This window comes from Sarcophilus harrisii, chromosome 2 (genome assembly GCF_902635505.1).
Source record: "Sarcophilus harrisii chromosome 2, mSarHar1.11, whole genome shotgun sequence".
Classification (NCBI taxonomy): Eukaryota; Metazoa; Chordata; class Mammalia; order Dasyuromorphia; family Dasyuridae; genus Sarcophilus; species Sarcophilus harrisii.
In genome coordinates this window covers 480,345,722-480,364,859 of record NC_045427.1, presented here as the reverse complement: position 1 = coordinate 480,364,859, position 19,138 = coordinate 480,345,722, and the positions used below count along the sequence as shown (strand labels likewise).

At 39.4% G+C, this 19,138-nt stretch overlaps 1 protein-coding gene across 6 annotated transcripts in view; it reads right to left on the bottom strand.

The window, feature by feature from the left end:
* PTPA (protein phosphatase 2 phosphatase activator) overlaps positions 1-19,138 on the bottom strand; it is a 54,125-nt gene that overhangs the window by 7,904 nt on the left and 27,083 nt on the right. For 3 of the 6 annotated variants that reach the window (XM_031954789.1, XM_031954788.1, XM_031954790.1), the window contains 7 exons: positions 16,674-16,799; positions 15,545-15,662; positions 13,648-13,747; positions 10,540-10,664; positions 9,365-9,465; positions 6,673-6,741; positions 3,701-3,808 (listed from right to left, as the gene is read on the bottom strand). In XM_031954789.1, the coding sequence (XP_031810649.1) occupies positions 3,701-3,808; positions 6,673-6,741; positions 9,365-9,465; positions 10,540-10,664; positions 13,648-13,747; positions 15,545-15,662; positions 16,674-16,799 (747 nt within the window). Of the gene's footprint in view, positions 1-3,700; positions 3,809-6,672; positions 6,742-8,102; positions 8,329-9,364; positions 9,466-10,539; positions 10,665-13,647; positions 13,748-15,544; positions 15,663-16,673; positions 16,800-19,138 lie in introns of those variants that run through there. The other 3 variants (XM_003757394.4, XM_023494298.2, XM_031954791.1) reach the window with 2 other exon arrangements.

Below are 19,138 nucleotides of genomic sequence, written 5' to 3'. Positions count from 1 at the left end.
CTTTCTCTTCTATCTAGTGAACTATCTAACTTCCATCTTAGAGCTCTGGGAGTTCCTGCTACCAAAAGAGAACATTCTACTGGGAGAAACCCAATCCCACCTAGAGTATCCCTTCAGGAAAAGGAAAAACAGTATGAATAAAAAGGAAAACCAAGAAACAAGAAATAGCAGTAGAAATAAGATAAAGGATAAAAGTTCTAGCACAAGAAGTCAAGAGAACAACTCCCAGAATTACGTGGATGATTCCTATCCCGAGTCCCCTGGAGATGAGGTGAGGAATGATTTTCACACCAGTCCACAGGGTAATAGTCGGGGACCAAGCTTGATAATTCTAAGCTCATTAGACTGAAGGCATCTGGGCACTTCAAAGTAAGACAATAAGACCCAACTGAAATCCTCCTATGCCCAACAATAACTCCTAGCATCCTAATATACTGTACAAGAAAAGAGAATCTAAGCAAGGGAACCGTAAACACTATGTAAACTGAACCTTTAGCTCGAAGGCTCTGGTGATGTGGAAGGGAGATATACCAAAGGAAAAGGAATAGAACTATAGAGAGCTAGCAGTCACAAGGCAGTGTTTACTCTAGCTACAAGCACTCAGGAAAAGACCCTCAAAATGTCTTTCAATGTAGCACTCCCTCAGAAAATACCTCATCCCCCCAAGTGTAAAGGACCATCTCCTTGTCTTTACTACTAAGCTGCCTAACCTTTCTTCAAAGGCTAGTTCAGGTACTACTTCCTCTGTGAAGCTTTTCCTGGTCTATCTAGTGTTAACTTGAGGGAAAGAGTACTATCCTGCATTTATTTACTTACTTATATTGTTTCACAAAGTAGACTCTAAGCTCCTTGAGGGCAAGAACTGTTTTGGGTTTTTTTGTTTTTGTTTTTTGCTGAGGCATTTGGGGTTAAGTGACTTGCCCAGGGTCACACAGCTAGGAAGTGTTAAATGTCTGAGACCAGATTTGAACTCAGGTCCTTCAGACTTCAGGGCTGGTACTCTATCCACTTCGACACTTATAGCTGCGCCCCCCCCCCCCCTTCCAGAAACTGTTCTGCATATCTCTATTTGTATCCCCAGTCCTTTGTATCTTAGTGCTTATTGAATTGATCTAAATCTGCCAATCTGTCCTATCCTGAAATCTCCCAGCTCTATTCTGAGTTGCAAAGAAAGCCATAGCAATCCTAACTGCTAACCATTCATTTGCTCTGAATGGTGAATTACTTCAGGCATGAAGATCTCTATAAAGCCTCTTCTCATGCCTCCTGCCACATTAACAAATTGGTAGTATGACTCCTGGGTAAGATCGAGAGATGGATTACCACTGCTGAAGGGAATAGTGCAAAGGCCAAAATATGGCCTTGATCTCCAAGTCCCAGGGGACAAAAGCAAGCCACAGTCATGAAATAAGACTAACAACAAAGCTTTATCTTCTCACCTCAACAGCTAGCTACAAAAGAAGGGGGTTGTTTCATGGGGTTGAGTCACATGGAATTGAGATTTCATAGGCCAACATCCTCAAGAGGCCAGAAAGAAGGGCTAGGCCAAGACTCACTAGAAATGGGAAAACCAGCTTGAGTATCTTCATAAAATGTCAGAATATTGAAGCTGAAGGAGAGGAGAAGCCCCTGATGATGGTACAAGACAATTTCAATCACAGTCAGACTCCAGGGGGTAAGCAGACAGGAGAGAGAAAGCAGTTGGGCAGGGAAGGGGGAAATCATCCTCAGAGAAGAACATGACAGGGGACAGAAACAAAGACAGCTACCATTGCACTTATGTCATCAAGAAAGTAATAGGAGTTTAAAAAGCCTCTCCCTCACCCCTCACCCCACAGGGCTCTGGAATTCTAACAAGGGTTAAAGGTCAGTTTGCTTCAAGAACTCAGTCAAGAGAATCAGCCAAGACAAGGATGCTTGGTGAGGGCACAGAAGATCTCTCTGCTCCACCCACACAATGCTTCATCCCAAATCATGCTTTCTTTGGGGACCAGGAACTGGCATATCAAGCCCAGAACAAGTCCAGAGAATTTAGAAGTACATCCTGTTGTTTTAGCTCCCCTACTGCCAAAGCCTGCAGGGCACTTGGAGAAACAATAGAAATGGGGAGTCGGACTAGGGGCAAAAAAGTGGCTTTGGGGGACAGGAAAATTTAATCCTTTGGGGATGGAGCAGATGGGAGCCCCTGGCCAACATAGTAACTCAGCAAGGCCAAGCCTTGCTAATTGTCCCCCTAGAGGCCAACGCCCTAGGCCTGGGTAAGAACAGTTCCTTTGCTATCCAGGGAACTCCCTCCTCCTACCACATCCTTCCATGCCTAAGGCACAAGTTAGGAATCAGAAAGAGAGGTCTTTCTTAAAATCTAGCAACTGAAAAAGTTGGCCAGAAAAGGACCAAAACAGGCCTACTCTGGAGAACCAAGTTGATAAAAGTCCTTCCAAAAGCAACCACACTGAAAGCCTCATATTACACTTGTCTTAGCTATCCCAGAGCCTCTGTATTCTGAGAAGTCCCCCTAACAAGCATGCAAGAAGAACAGGACTAAAAAACCAACTGTTGGAGAATAGAGTAGCCTCTGGTACATGTTTTATAGGGGGGTAAGGGAAAGGGAGGGGGGTAAGGGAAATAGGTGATGAGGACATAAAGGCCAAGTACCTGCCCCCTACCCAAACCTGAAGAGATCAGGTTGGGACAGGGAAAGATGACCCTATTATTCTCCTGACAAGGGAGAGAAAAGAGTTAGGCTGCAGCCGGAAGGAGCCAGCACAACTCCTGCGAATGACGCCTCTTAGATTAGAGAGGTATGTGGGTTGGAACCTAAACACAGGATGTGAAGTTCAGAGGAAGGGGAGGGGGGAGGGGTGGAAGGAAGGGAGAGGGCTAGGCCTGGTCAGCAACAGCTCCATTAACCCTTTCAGGTACTTGGTATTAAGTTCAGAGAATTTTTGGCATTGTATCCAGGACCCTTTATACCTTTATAACCTTTATACCCTCTAAGATGGAAAAGTAGAATGAGCATTCCTTTTCAGAAATAGAACAAGATGCCTAAAAGTCAAGAGAAAAAGACCATCTCATATAGACAGTTAAGGGATACAATGAAGCCAATCCCCAGGACCAGTCTGAGACCTGAAAAGGGGCCCTCAAGGATCCATGTTCTTCAGTTCTCTGGGCAGGGAGCCTGAGGCCTAATTCTACTTTCTCTAGTCATGAAGAGCAATCCCACCGGTTCTAAACTTCTTCAGGCATGGCAAATAGTTTCAGGACTGACTTGAAGCAGGAAGAGTTGAGTTTTAAAATTCTCATTAGCTAAGGGCAGAGGAAACCCCCATGCAGAGGGCACTAATGGAAATTGGGCAAAAACAATATATTCACTATCATTTGGTGGGGAAGGGAAATGTATAAGTACCTTTAAATCTAATGACCCCCTAATGGAATAAATGGGGGTGGGGGTAAGTTCTGCTTATTTTACAGAGAGAGGGACTTAAATAGAAGAGGTTAAGAAAATTGACTAAAGTCATAAGATAGGAGACCCTAAGAAACCAGATGTTCTGACTCCCAATTTAGGGTTCTAACTCTTCTAGTCCTAATTTCGACTAAAATCGAAGAAACGATTTTTTCCAGGGATTGAATTGTATCATGAAGAGAAAGAAAGGACAGAGGGGACAGTAGGCAGTTAACTAGATCTCCCATTGAAACTCACCTCAGCTTTATACATGCGGATGAGGCCCTGGTTCACTTTGGACCAGGAAGGTACAGCACTGATATTCCACAGCTGGTTGGAGTGCTCAGCAAAGGGGCCGGTCTTCATCTGGAAGGGACAATGGAAGAGTTCAGTGACATGGGGGATGGGGAGGAGAGGGCATACCAAGCCAGCAGGGAAGTTTATCCACAGCCACAGTGACTCAGAGTCACACTGATTTCAAACAAACATTCAGGGTGACCCTGGTCCTGAATCTATACTTATATATGCTTATCCCCTTTCCATCTTTACGAAAGAATTCTTTTCCTCCCCTGACAACCACCTTTCTGCCCCATATACCTGTCTGATAGAAATAGTTTCCCCCACCTCCACCAAAACAGCAGACACAGGAAGATAAAATTCCCATTCTAGCAGTTGGTGCAGCTTCCATCCATTCCCCTAGTGCAACACTGCTAAGCTTTCCAATACTATGACTCATTCTCACTCAGATAAACAACTCCCCTTAAGGCCCCCCCACCAAACACACACACACACACACACACACACACCCAATACAAAGGATAACCTCCCTCTGATAGAAGCTTTCAGCTGGTACCTGTCACAGAGCCCAAGGTAGGCACAGAAAGGGGGAGTTGGGAGGGAAGGGTGGGGGAAGAGAAGGCAGAGAGGTTCTGTCTTTGGATGGTTGAGGTGGATGAAGAAACTAAAACAGATATTACACAGCACTCCATGTGGCAGAAAGGTCTTTGGGGTGCAGCAGAGTTGAGAAGATCTTTTTTTTTTTTAACCAGCCTAAATATTCTGCCAGCCACAACCAGAGAGGTGGAAAGAGCCCTGCCAGTGGTAAACAGCAGGCACAATCACAAGGACCACTCTGCTCCTTGGCCCCTTCTCCTTGGAGAATGGTTCAGACCCTCAGGGAGAGAAAAAAAAAAATTCAGTAGTCTGCTTTGCTGAGCGAAGTTCCCATGACATCAGAAACCACAGCATGGGGGCCAAGAGGCTTTTATTTTCCTGAGTAGACCTTGCTACCATCATAAGGCAAATACATTTTTATTTACTAACTGAACAGTTAGTAATCTCTAATCTTACGCACATCTAGATACCCCCATCTCATGGAAAAGTTGGTGATATTAGGGCTACCCTGTTGCAGAACATATGCCAAAAGAATTGGACCCAGAGCAGAGCTCAGCATGACAAATGGGGAGTATGTCAGGTCCTACATTATAGCAACAGCCTTAAGCTAAAACATTATCATTAACCCTGTTCCCAGGGATGAAAGAAGAGCACTAAACCTACTACCTGGTGGGACTCCTTTTTAGGTTCTACAAATAAACAAAATCCTTCACCATGATTCTCTCTCCTCATTCATGTGACCCTGACCCTCTCTTCCTACCCCAGGCCTTGGGGTGAGGGGACTATCTCTTTGTTTATCCTGACTAGGACATAATGATTTTGCACAGGTTTTATGGACACCAAGGCAGAATTAAGATTAAAATTCAAGATATTATTCATTCACTCCTATCTCCTCTTGTTCTTATTGTTACTTAGGGTGCTCTCGAATCATACCCTGAAGCATCATCATCCTTCCAATTACAATGACTTATGGATCATTTAATATTTGAATCAAGAAAAGCATCTCTTACCAGTATAACCTTTCACACCCAATGGGATAGACACAAAGCATTAGGACCCCAAAGATGCTGGACATACAAGTTCAGTGACCGTGACAGCTAATCATTACACTCAATAGGAAGCAGTCCCCCCATTTCCTGAACATTCAATTCCTTAAGTCCAAGGGAAGGAGAGGAAGCAGTGCCAAGACAAAAGCTCCTAAATACACCAAGCTTCTACCCATAACTGTGTGCAGCTTTCTCCTGACTAGAACATCCTCCTACTCTTTTTTTATCAATCTACATTTTACTCTTCCTTCAAAGTCCAGCTTACATAAGCTTCATGGAACTTTCCTTCTCCCTTTTTCTGTGTCCCATAGCTATCTATAGTATTCATCTTGGCAATCATATAGAATACTGCTTGATTTTTAGTTAATTTGCAAGTGTTTGTGTCATCACAACTTGACCTGGGGAGGAAGGGGGGTGGGATCAACCAGGTTACATAATTCTTTTGTGAGGAGGATGATGATGATGATGAAAACTAGCACTGGTACACCGTTTCCTAGTTTTTGAAGTGCTTTATAAATATTATTTCACAGAGGTTAAGTGATAGATTCACACATCTAGGATATATGGCTAAACTGAATTTAGGTCTTCCACACTTTAGGTCCATTGCTTTATTCTCAGGGTCACCTAATTACCCCCACAGTGCTGAGTACACAAAGTATTCCTAAGGAAGAGATTATTAGTTTAAATGCTTGTTGAAACTAGTTGAATGGGGAAATTCTTTGGAACCCTAATGCTTTACCCTGCTGTGGCAAGTCAAATTCCTTATTTCATAGACTTCTAAGAACCACCCCACTGCAAGTGTATATCCCCAGATGAAAGTGAAAAGGAAAGTTAGAAATTAAAGCTCTCCAACTAATTCTGTGGTGCCTCACTCACAACCTAGGACACTGTAACTTGGCGAAATATTCCAAAAAATTGCCTCTTTGGTTTGCTGCAATAGGAATTGGCCATGCTCTCACTGACTCAAAATCCCCTCCCCACAAAGGCTGAAAAGGAAATAGAAGAGAACAAGAATATAATCAAAGAACCAGTATGGTGGGAACTGGCCCATTTCTGAGGGAGTTGGCTATTGCTGGGTCACTGCAAGGAGAGTTATAATTGTTTGGGAAAGCAGAGGGGAAGAGAAGAGAAGGAATAAGGGTGAGAAGAAAAAAAATTAGCTCATTCTAGCCACAAAGGGAGAAGAGAGAGAGAGAGCACACTAGAGCAAGCAAGCAAGCTGCAGTCCCGCAGTGACCCCAGGGGAATTGAGTGAGTCAGAGCAGCCATATTGAGCAGGAAATTACTCACAGACGCTGCGTTCCTGCCTCTCTGCTCCCAAGAGAATCGGCCTTTTGTAAATGGTTCCTCTGTCAGTAACTGGGGGGGAGGGGGAAAAGCTGAGGGGGGAGGGGAAGGGGGAGAAGAGGGAGGGAAGGCTCTGTGCAGTGCCTTCCTGTCAGCTCCTTCCCTTCCAGCTGAAATCTGATCCCTCCCTTCCCAAAACTCCAAATTTAGAAGCCAGATTGAAACTGAAATTCTTTTCCTGCCTGCCCTGTGCTCTTAAAGGCACCAGGACTACATTTCCCAGGGCAACAGGCTTCCTAGAATATAGTCTCCAATATCTAGGACACACAGGGTCACCAAAGAACAGAGATTTCCCCCAAGAGCCTCCTTAGTATATGACTCTCTCTCTAGGAAAATTCTGGAGGGAAGTCCATTTTTAATTAGTTCTTAAAGAGTTTGTTTATTTTTTAAATTCACAAACCATATAATTAAAATTAAAATATTGGACTTATTCAAATTCCTCAACTCTTGACTAAAACCTCCATCTCCAGGTGTGATAATGAAGCCTCTTGGCTTCCACAATGAATTGTTGTTCTTCCTCAGGTATTATATACATTCTTTTTTATTGTAACAAAAAAGATTTGGTCACTCAACATTTATACAGTAGTATAGGACTGATGGGGAAAGTGGGACTGATAGTGCTATGAGGAGGAGGGAGAAAGAGGATGCACAAATTAGAGTACTGGAGGGAAACTATTAAGTATACAATAATCACTAGTCACATACATGTACTTCTGTGCAAATGTGTAAGTCAAAATTAATCCTCAGTATTATCCAGTCCTTACCTAATATAACTCCTAATGTTCAACTATTAATATTGTTTTGAAACAGGAAATAAGGAGACTAAGGTCAAAAAAACAGAAAAAGAGCTAGGAAAAAGAGGTATAAAGAAAGGAAAAACTTTTAACCCTCCCCCTTCCTTTTATACATCAACTCCCACCCTCTTCAATTTCACCAAATCCTAAGTGTTCAATATGCCTTCAATGCCACCTAGTGGCTGTCAATGGTTTCCTTTTGTTGTAGGAAACTAGGCAACTCGAATTTCAATAAAAGCTACTTGTCAGAAATATGAACTGTATTCTCCTAAATGCTGTGAGTTTCAGACTATCCCGGTTTTGTCCAGACCCAGAAGGCTATAGTTAACAGGGAGAGCCAGCACTGCTACTAAACCGTTTAAGTTTTTGTCGTTGTTTAGTCATTTTTCAGTTGTTTCCAACTCTTCATAGACCCTATTTGGGGTTTTCTTGGCAGAGATACTGGAATGATTTGCAATTAATGAGAAAGTAAAGAAAGAATTAAGTGACTTGCTCAGGGTCACAGGTCTAATAAGTGTCTGAGGCTAGATTTGAACTCAGGAGAAGAATCTTCCAGACTCCAGCTCCAGCACTATCCACTGTGCTACCTAGCTGCCCCACTTAAGTTTTTAGTCACTGAAAAAACTGAAAGGAAGAAAAAGACTTTTCTAAAAGACAAAACTGAATTCTCCTATCCTAGCTCTTCCCATTTCAATTTCCACTTTACACATAAACAAAAAATGTGACTTATCTCTTAAAGCAGCGAGCCAGGAAGTATTGAGTCCTCTCATCTAGGTCTCCCCCATCCCCAATGCTCTTGGTCTCACTACAATGCAGAAAATTGATCTCTTATAATGAAGAATGGGCAAAGCAGCCACCAACTCCAAATTCTCTTTGCTAATTTGGGGAAAGGGGACATCTTTCCTTTTTCTGAAGAAGAGCTTAACGCCAACCACAGAATAAATTTTGTATTATAAACCAATCAATCCTAAAAAGCTGAGACCCCAGACGGACTAAGCCATAAGAACAGTGACAATGTGTACAATTCTGTCAATCAATCAAGAACATGGGCCTAAAGACAAGAAGACATTTATTAGAATAGGACTTCTTAAAACTTTTTCTACTTTGCAACCCCTTTTCATCAGAAAAAATTTTACATTTAAATCAAACACTTCCTGATAATCAAAATTTCGCTACTCCACATATGGGGTTGCAAACCAATTTAAGAAGCTGGATATTAGAGAACCCAGGACTTCTAGGCATATGTATGTACCAGCAGCTCTTGGTGCATCCAGCTCCCCCTTGTATTTTTTTTGAAGAGGAGAAAGTATCAAAACTAATAGTACCAGCATAGGAAATTATGGATTTACAATGAGAATGAAAGCTCCTAAAGGAAAGGAACCTCACTTGATAAATGTTCTGTTAAATGTCTAATATCAAATCACCACATGTTAACTGAAAGAGAAACTAGAAATGAGTTTCTTTGGTTTTCTTTCTCCATAACCAATCTTTATTTGCTATCTCCTCTTAGTTTCTCTAGGAATAGACAGCCTGGCTTCTCAGATCAAATCTATCTCCTATTTTAGTATCAAAAAGTCATCTTGGGGCAGCTAGGTGCTGCAATGGTTAGAACACCAGCCCTAAAGTCAGGAGGACCTGAGTTCAAATCTGGTCTCAGACACTTAATACTTCCTAATTGTGTGACCCTAGGCAAGTCACTTAATCCCAATTGCCTCAGGCAAAAAAAAAAGTCATCTTTATGAAGGGTCATGTTTTACAAGGTTTAGGCATTGGGACTCTAAACCAGAGAATGCCATCTACACATTCTTTCCACACCCAAGGAAAACCAAAGTCCTCCTCACCTCAGTAATAAATAAGATGCATTCCAGGAACATGTAGTCCTTGTGATTCTCATTCACTGCTTTCTCATCCACAAAGTGCCTAGGCTCCAGGTTTGGGTGTTCTAAGAAAGGTAGAAAACCTCATAGTGAAGAAAGTGGTCCTTGAAACTATGGCTTCCTTTTCAATTCCAGTCATATATTGTACCTAGTTCTATAACCCAGCTACAAATAATAATGATGATAGCTAGCATTTATACAGTGCTCTAAAGTTTGCAAAGTATTTTACAAATATTATCTCACTTTATATCCTCACAACAACCCTGGAAGTTAGGTACTATTATTCTTCCTTCAGAAGTTATGTGACTTGCTCAGTCACATAACTAGCAAGAGTATGAAGCTAGATTTGAACTCTGGTCTTTTTGACTCCAAGTCCAGTACTCATTTACTTCATCATCTATCTGCTATTAGAGACAGATAAAGGCCATGATGGACTCCAAAATATCAGTAACTGATCTAGAAGTATCATCTGAAGTTGATTTACTTCAAGCAAAATGGGAAATAAAGCAACCCTTTTCCCCCAATTATTCCTCTTCGGTCAAGATGAGTTGAACCAAAAATTGGGAGTCAAAGTATGCCTGACCTTGAATTTGATATGGACCTTAATAAATCAGTAATTGACCTGTATTAAGGGGAAAAGAAGCCCTGTTTAGGGTCAGAGAGGAGATTGGGGAATGGAGAAGAAAGGTGGAATGGCTTATTTTTTTTAATGAGTTCTGCATACTGCTCAACAATGACAGAGGATGACATTAGATCTTACTTGTCACTAAGCCAAGAATATCCCTCATTTTATATATAAAAACACCAAAGCTGCTACCAGGAGCTGGGTCTAAATTTCACATCAACCCATTAAGCACTAAGCAAAAAGCCTTGCTCCTTTAGTCCTTGTCACTTCCCATTATCTCTGCAGTGCTCTACCTCTTCCTCCCACAGCACCACCACATGGGCTCACAGCAGAAGGTCAACAACAAACAGCCTCAGTCAATAGCTAGTTTAATGCCCTAGTTCACAAGCTGTCACTGTCTACCAGATGCTGGGCTCTAGACAGAAGGTAAAAGGGGAAAGAGAAAGGAGGAGGGAGACTGCAGGAAGACAGAGAAAAGTCATAGAGATGAGGAAGGAAGCGTCTTCTTTGGTACCTATAAGCTGAGAACTGCCCCAGATGAAGGGCAAAAACTGGAAGTCATCCAGACCCCATACTCCTTGACTCCCAGCCGGCTCCATCCTGTAGGTTTTCTGAAGTTTCCTCATAACTTCAAGGTACCTGAGGTGGAGAAGACAAGAAAAAGTACAAAACAGATTCTCAACCCTTCTAAGCCAGAGAACAAAGAAGCAAAAGAGATAGCTTGGAAACAAGTAGTTTCTATTTTGAGTAAAACCTACATGAAAAAAAATCTGTTTCATTTTTATACATTGAAAATTCATATGATATTGACGAAAGGCCTATTCCTCATGTCAGGAAAACCTAAACCTTAATCCTGCCACTGACTTCCTATATGACCTTGGTCAAGTCAAACTTTCTGGAACTCTATTCCTTCACCTATAAAATAAAAAAGACTATAGTCTGTAGAGGTCCCTTCTAGTTCTTTTTTTTTTTTAAAGGTATTAATTTTTTTTCATTTATTTTATTACAGCTTTTTATTTACAAAACATATGCATGGGTAATTCTTCAACAATGACCCTTGCAAAACCTTCTGTTCCAAATTTTCCCTTCCTTACCCCCATCCCCTCCCCTAGATGGCAGGTAGCCTAATACATGTTAAATATGTTAAAATATGTTAAATCCAATATATGTATACATAGTTATATAGTAATCTTGCCACACAAGAGTTCCAATTGATCAATGATGAACAGAACCAGCTACACCCAGAGAAAGAATACTGGGAAATGAATGTGGACTGCTTGCATTTTTGTTTTTCTTCCCAGGTTATTTTTACCTTTCTAAATCTGATTTTTCTTGTGCAACAAGAGAACTGTATAAATACATACATATACATTGTATTTAAGATATACTTTAACATGTTTAACATGTTTGAGACTGCCTGCCACTTAGGGAGGGAGTGGAGGGAAGGAAAAGTTGGAACAGAAGTGATTGCAAGGAACAGTGTTGAAAAATTACCCATGCAAATGCTCTGTCAATAAAAAGCTATGATTAAAAAAAAAAAAAGAAAAAAGAAAAATTGGATTTAGAAAGGAAAAAACCTGAGAAGGAAAACAAAAATGCAAACGAACAAAAACAGAAAGAGTGAAAATGCTATGTTGTGGTCTACACTCAGTTTCCACAGTCCTCTCTATGGCTGTAGAGGCTCTCTTCATCACTGAATAATTGGAACTGGTTTAAATAATTTCAGTGTTGAAGAGAGCCATGTCCACCAGAATTGATCATCGTATAGTCTTGTTGTTGCCATGTACAATGATCTCCTGGTTCTGCTCATTTCACTCAGCATCAGTTCATGTAAGTCTCTCCAGGCCTCTCTGAAATCATCCTATTGATCATTTCTTATAGAACAATAATATTCCATAACATTCATATACCATAATTTATTCAGCCATTCTCCAATTGATGGGCATCCACTCAGTTTCTAGTTTCTAGCCACTACAAAAAAGGGCCGCCACAAACATTCTTGTACATACAGATCCCTTTTCCTCCTTTAAAATCTCTTTGGAATATAATCCCAGTAGAACACTGCTGAGTCAAAGGATATGCACAGTTTGATAATTTTTTGATCATAGTTCCAAACCGCTCTCCGGAATGGTTGGATCTGTTCACAACTCCATCAACAATGCATAAGTGTCCCAGTTTTCTCACAGGCCCTCCAACATTCATTATTTTTTCCTGTCATCTTAGTCAATCTGAGAAGTGTGTAGTGATATCCCAGAGTTGTCTTAATTTGCATTTCTCTGATCAATAGTGATTTGGAGCACCTTTTCATATGACTAGAAATAGTTGCAATTTCTTCATCTGAAAATTGTCTGTTCATATCCTTAGACCATTTATCAGTTGGAGAATGCCTTGATTTCTTATAAATTTGAGTCAATTCTCTATATATTTTAGAAATGAGGCCTTTATCAAAACCTCTGAATGTAAAAATGTTTTCCCAGTTTATTGCTTCCCTTCTAATCTTGTCTGCATTAGTTTTATTTGTACAAAAACTTTTTAAATTAATATAATCAAAATTATCTATTTTGTGATCAATTTGGTCACAATTCTCCTTGTTTTCCTTTGGTCACAAATTCCTTCTTTCTCCACAGGTCTGAGAGGGAAACTATCCTATGTTCTTGTAATTTATATATAATATCATTCTTTATGTCTAGATCATGAACCCATTTTAACCTTATCTTGGTCAGGTGTGGGTCAATACCTAGTTTCTGCCATACTAGTTTCCAATTTTCTCAGCAGTTTTTGTCATATAGTGAATTCTTATCCCAAAAGCTGGGGTCTTTGGGTTTGTCAAACACTAGATTGCTATAGTCATTGACTATTTTGTTCAGTAGATGGGCCTGGAGACCCAAGTTCAAATCTAATTTCAACGGAACCTATTCCACTGATCAACTAGTCTATTTCTTAGCCAGTACCAAATGGTTTTGATGACCACTGCTTTAACAATATAGTTTTAGATCTGGTACAGCTAGGCTACCTTCATTTGACTTTCTTTCATTAATCATCCTGAAATTCTTGGCCTTTTGTTCTTTCAGATGATTTTTTCTAGGTCAGATCCCTTCTAGTTCTAAATTCCATATTAACACCTTGTTACCTTTAAAGCTAATCATTTTATTTCTCACCTCCATCCCCTCAAAATATTATATATTCATCTGTTTCATCAATCTTTGGTATTTCTGAGAAGTGCCTTATTTTCTAAAGTGGAGAGAATGCTACTCTTAAACTGGTCAGCACTGTGAATACTTCCCCATGAGCCAAAGAATAACATTTGGCATAAAGCTCTGAGACCCCCTGCTCAAGCTTGCTAATAAGATACTACTTGGTGTTAAAATACCACTGGCAAGGAACTTTTTCAATCTTTCTGTTTACCTGGGAGATAACTAAATTATATCAATAAAATGAAATTTTGGAGAAAAGAGACAACCAGAAAATCTAAGCAATTGAGGGAAAGTATGAAGAAGATAAGAAGAACAATGCTGTAATAAGACTATTTACTCTCCCTAGCTCTTTATTCCTAATTTTCACTATGAGAATATCAAGAAAACAAACTCCATCCCCACAAGGTTCCGCCCCTCCTTTCCCTTACCGATTAAACACTTTGAAGACAATGGCTATTTGGTCATCTACCCTGAGGACCCCAATCTTGCAGAGGCAGCAAAGGAAGGCAGCAAAAGCTGCTTCATGACCTGGAAAAGGGAAAAAAGGGGGAAAAAAAAAAAAGGCTGAAAGAGACCACAGAGTCTATTTTAAAAAGAAAGAGATTTCTTCTTGACTTTCTAGACTGTCCCCAAAAGATTAAGAAATAGGTATCTTGCTCCAAAGAGAATATACTGAGTTAGAATCTCGTTCTCACATAAGCTCTTCTCTACTCAAAACGAATCAGGTCTTTTCTAGCTCTAACAGCATTGTAAACCCATTCCTAAATATGTCTGAGCTGTTAACTTAAAAAAAAAAAAAAAAAAAAAAAAAAGATAGATGTACCTATTATAGAACATATATAAATTATCCTGTATCCAAATACGAAGAACTCCAACTTTCCTACTCCTTACCACCATCACATTAGACTGGACAGATCAAACTTGATAGGATTTTGCCTAGACAAGTTCAACCTCAAGGATAACAATAAATTCCCTGTTGATTATTTGATCTTTTTACACAAAACACACACACACACACACACACACACACACACACACACACACACACACACACAAAGATTTTCTACCTTGTTTTAGGCCGTTAGGGCAGTAGATAGAACACTGGGACTGAAGACCCAAGTTCAAATCTAATTTCAGCACTCAATAGCTGTGTGAATTTAGGCAAATCACTTAATCTGTTTGGCTTAGTATAGCATCTACCTCCCAGAACTATTGTGAGGATCAAATGAGATATTTGTAAAGCCCTTAGTATATTACTTGGCATACAGTAAATATTATATAAATGTTATTATTATTAGTGCAATATATGTTTTTTGGACCTAACACATTTTAAGTCCTCAATATATATCATTATTTAGCAACACTAGACTCAAACCAATCAAAGCCTCAACCAACCAATCAATGACTATGGTAATGATAAAAAAACAGAGACTTAAAAAGATGTATACATAGTCACCTTGTTTACCTGGAGTCTTTAAATTTTGGTCTTGGTCAAATCCTCTCAAATGTACAACTCAATCCAGGGAACAAGTCAAAACAAAATGTACTCAGGAGCCCACGGTCTACTTGGATTTTCTCAAGCTTACTTTAAAAACCTGGGTACTACACAAAGCCAGAGACATGAGATACCACTACCACAAGGAAATCATGGGGCTCTACATTTCAGAAGAGAAGAAGGGCAAATCCGTTTCTTCCAAATTTTCCTGGGCATATGGGTACCTGGCATGAGAAATATACTTCTTTTAAGGTGTCCAAAGACACCTTAGTCATGAGGTGAAAGTTAGCCTGGAATCCTCAAAAAGAACCAGTAACATCAATCAAGAAGACAGAAAACCTCAAGGAAAGCATTTGTCAAACCACAAATAAACCCCAAGGGAAAACCAGCTGTTTTAGAAGCTGTGCAGAGCTCTACAGGATGCTGCTGGAAGATGCTGAGGAAAAGAAACACAAGCAGCACACAGTAAGAGTAACAAAGATCCAGCTTGAAAGAGAGAATAGAAAAACAAATTACAAGGGATCCATATTTGGGGCAACATTTCCCCCTGGTGGAGCAAACTTGCATCACACCAGTCATGTTCAAAGATAAAATGTTGCTCCTTTCCAAAGATTTGCATTTCCGGAATATAGCAGACTTCATAAATGCTCTATTTCACAGACATAAGCTACAAAAGTTTCCAGGACTGCTACTTACTTGGAATGGCAGCAGGGTAGCTAAAACCAAAGAAAAAAGGCAACTATAGAAAGGACAAAAATGAAGCAAAATAATCCCTATCTCCTGTCACTCAAAACCCTTTAGGTTACAAATCTCAGGCAAGAGTAAATTACCTGTGCCATAATCAATTCGGGTAGGGTTTCCCACTGATTCCTTTAGGTAAAGGGCAACCTCAGGCACAGCAGCTGCCATCTGACTAGGAACCACTGTAGCCACTAGGTTTTCTGCTTCCTGGTGAAACAAGAGAGAGAAAATTTGTACCATATTGCTCAGTATTCAGAATTCTCAGCAGCTGAAAAACATAAAAATAAAAAAAGTCAGGAGGGTGGAGAGAAAAAAAACATCCACCATCAATCCCACTTGCCTCCCCACTAGGTGACTAGCCTCTACATGTATCCCTCATTCCCTTGCTTGGCCATTATAAATGGCTGCCTCTGCTGAGTCCAAAGGAGAGAAGCTATGGAAATAACAGGAAGGGAGTCCTCGTTGACGTATATGACTGAAATAGTAGACAAAAGGACTATTTTAGAAGGAACTTTTTTTCTATCTTAGGGGAAGATAAGAGAATTCTGCTGTAAAGCCTCTACTTCCTTACTCCAGAGGGTAGAAGACCACTTTCTGATTAAAGTACAAACTCCTCTGTCTGGTATATGAGGTTCTCCACAATCTGGCAACATTTGATCCTTCCAATCCTTTCATTACTTCATGCTTTATAAAATGCCACTCAAAATGAACTACTCTACTTCCACAATACTCCAAAAACTTCTACACTTTTATTTTGTAATACTCCCAAAATGCCTTTCTTTTAATTGGTTAAAGTTCAATTCAAATGTCATATTCTTTACAACTTTCCCCTAAGATATCACATTAGCACTTTACTTTGCATTTTTTAAATTCATTTCCATAATGTTGAGCATATCTTAATTCCCTAAACTGCAACTTCCATGAACCTTTCTATCTTCCCTAATATTTAAAATAATAAGCATACAGTAAGCACTTAATACATTTTTAAAATAAATATAGGAAGAATGTGAGGCAAACTAAAACGATTTTTTTCCCTTCCCAAAGAATTGAAGATTTGAATTATATTTATATGTCCAAAGATAGTTTAAGGCTTATCCAATATCTAGAGACATCCCTCCTTCCCTTTGACAACTGCCAGGACATTTTGATCCCTGACAGGTCTCAATTTCAGTTTATACCACCCACTCCTGACTGGGCCATTAGATATGAAAGACTTACCTGGTCAAGTTTGGCATACCAAGTCCTGAAAGCTTTGTTCCCAAATCTGGAGGGCTGATCCATGGGAGGGGTCTCATCAATCCATCTGTCCAATGTGTTGAGAAGAGCGACAAGCTTATTAATGGGCTGTTATGAGGCAAAACAGAAAGAATGGAACATAGTAAGCATTAGATATAGAGGAACTATTAAAGGGGGGAAAAAAAAACTGGTCCTAATGGACTCACAAGGGAATACTATCAAACTTTTAAAGAATAATTATACCAATGCTACACAAATTATTCTTTTCCCCAAAATGAAAAAAGCACCCTGCCAGATTTCTTTTATGAGATAAATGTTGTCCAAATCCTTCAACCAGGGAATTCAATAAAGATCAATAGCTCCAAGCAAAATCTACTAGGTCTGGTGACTTTGTTTTTTTAAGTCTTGGATAGGGAGTTAAGACTCCAGAACTCTAATCACAAACCTACTTATGTCACTACTTAAGTGCCTTAAAAGCACAACCTTTTACATACATGTAAGATTTTTAATATGGTAAAAGAGAACACTGAATTTGGAGTTATAGAGACTAGATTCAGCTCAGCTTTGCTAACATGCTACTCGTGTAACCAGAGGAACATTACTTCACTTCTTTGGGTTCTTGTCCTCAAAGGAAAATGAGAGGATATGGACTCTTTTACCTCTAAGAGCCTTTTCTGCTTTAATAATAATTCATTTATATATTAAACACTTTCACACACATACAGCACAATACACAACATTAGGTAGATATAGATGAGGAAAGGTAGCCTGATATAGTGGACAAAGTCTAGGAGTTGGAGGCAGGAAGACCAGAAGTCAAATCCTTGCTCAGATCCATACTAGATGTATGATTTCAGGCAGACCATTTAACCTCTCTGTCTCTCTCAGTTTCCTCCTCTATAAAATGAAGGAACTGCACTTGAAGGCCTTCAGTTCCCTTCAGTTTTAAGTCTATGAGTTTATGATGCTTGGACATTTTCTGATAGCAAAAAACTGAAAGCAAAATGACTACCCACCAATTGGGCAATGGCTAAAAAGACTCTGTTATATGAAGTACTGTATCATAAAAAATGATAAAAGAATTCAGAAAAACATGAGGAAGATTTATTTGAATTGATACAAAGCAAAATAAGCAAAACTATAAGAAAATATACACAATGACTATAATAATGTAAAGGAAAACTAAAAATCAATAAAACTAAATTAATTACAATGTCTAATCTAAGTCCCAGAAAAGAGATGATGATGATATACAATTTCCTTCCCTTGTAGAGATGTGAGAAAGTAGGGATAAAGACTGTTGCATATGTTGTCAGACTTAGCCCTTACGTTAGTTTTACTGAGTTATTTTTCTTTATTAAAAAGGAGACTTCAAGTAAGAAGGGAGTGATGTGAAAATGAAAGGCCTCAATAAAAACAACACAATAACACACAACCAGATTCCTTTAGAACCTGTAGCTGATTCCTCTAGCTGACCAATAAAAGAAAAATTAGAATCTGAAATTTTAGTTCAGGTCTCAAAACTAAAAAGAGAGAAAAGGAAAGGTCCTTTAGGATGTAGCCAGAGAATATCCTTTCTTTTTTATATTTGGAGGAAAACATCAGGATAAATCCTTCATCTTAGATCCCCTGTAAAACAGAGAGAGATTTCTAATTATCTTGAGCGATAAAAAACAGAGGGAACCTAAAACTCCAAGCTGAGCATGTAGGAAAATGGAGATAAGAAGAATATGGTAAGAAAAGTATTTTGGAGATGTAGCCCAATAAAAGTTGTCTCATCGCAGGACTAGGAGATCATTATATACTTCAATAACAATACTATATGATGACCAGTTCTGATGGACCTGGCCATCCTCAGCAACGAGATCAACCAAATCATTTCAATGGAGCAGTAATGAACTGAGCTAGCTATGCCCAGAAAAATAACTCTGGGAGATGACTAAAAACCATTACATTAAATCCCCAATCCCTATATTTATGCACACATGCATTTTTGATTTCCTTCACAAGCTAATTGTACAATAATTCAGAGTCTGATTCTTTTTGTACAGCAAAATAATGTTTTGGTCATGTATACTTATTGTGTATCTAAGTTATATTTTAATATATTTAACATCTACTGGTCATCCTGCCATCTAGGGGAGGGGTTGGGGGGGGGGGTAAGAGGTGAAAAATTGGAACAAGAGGTTTGGCAATTGTTAATGCTGTAAAGTTACCCATGTATAAATCCTGTAAATAAAAGGCTATTAAATAAAAAAAAAAAAAAAAAAAGTTGTCTCATCATCTCACTAAGAGTCTGGCTCCACAAGTTAAATAAAGGAAAAGCTACAGGAAAAAAAAAAAGAAAGAAAGAAAATTATTATGATCATAAAGTAGGACATAAAATGTCCAATGTACCTGGACAAACAATATTTGTATACAAACAAGTTTGTCATCAAGAACATTGC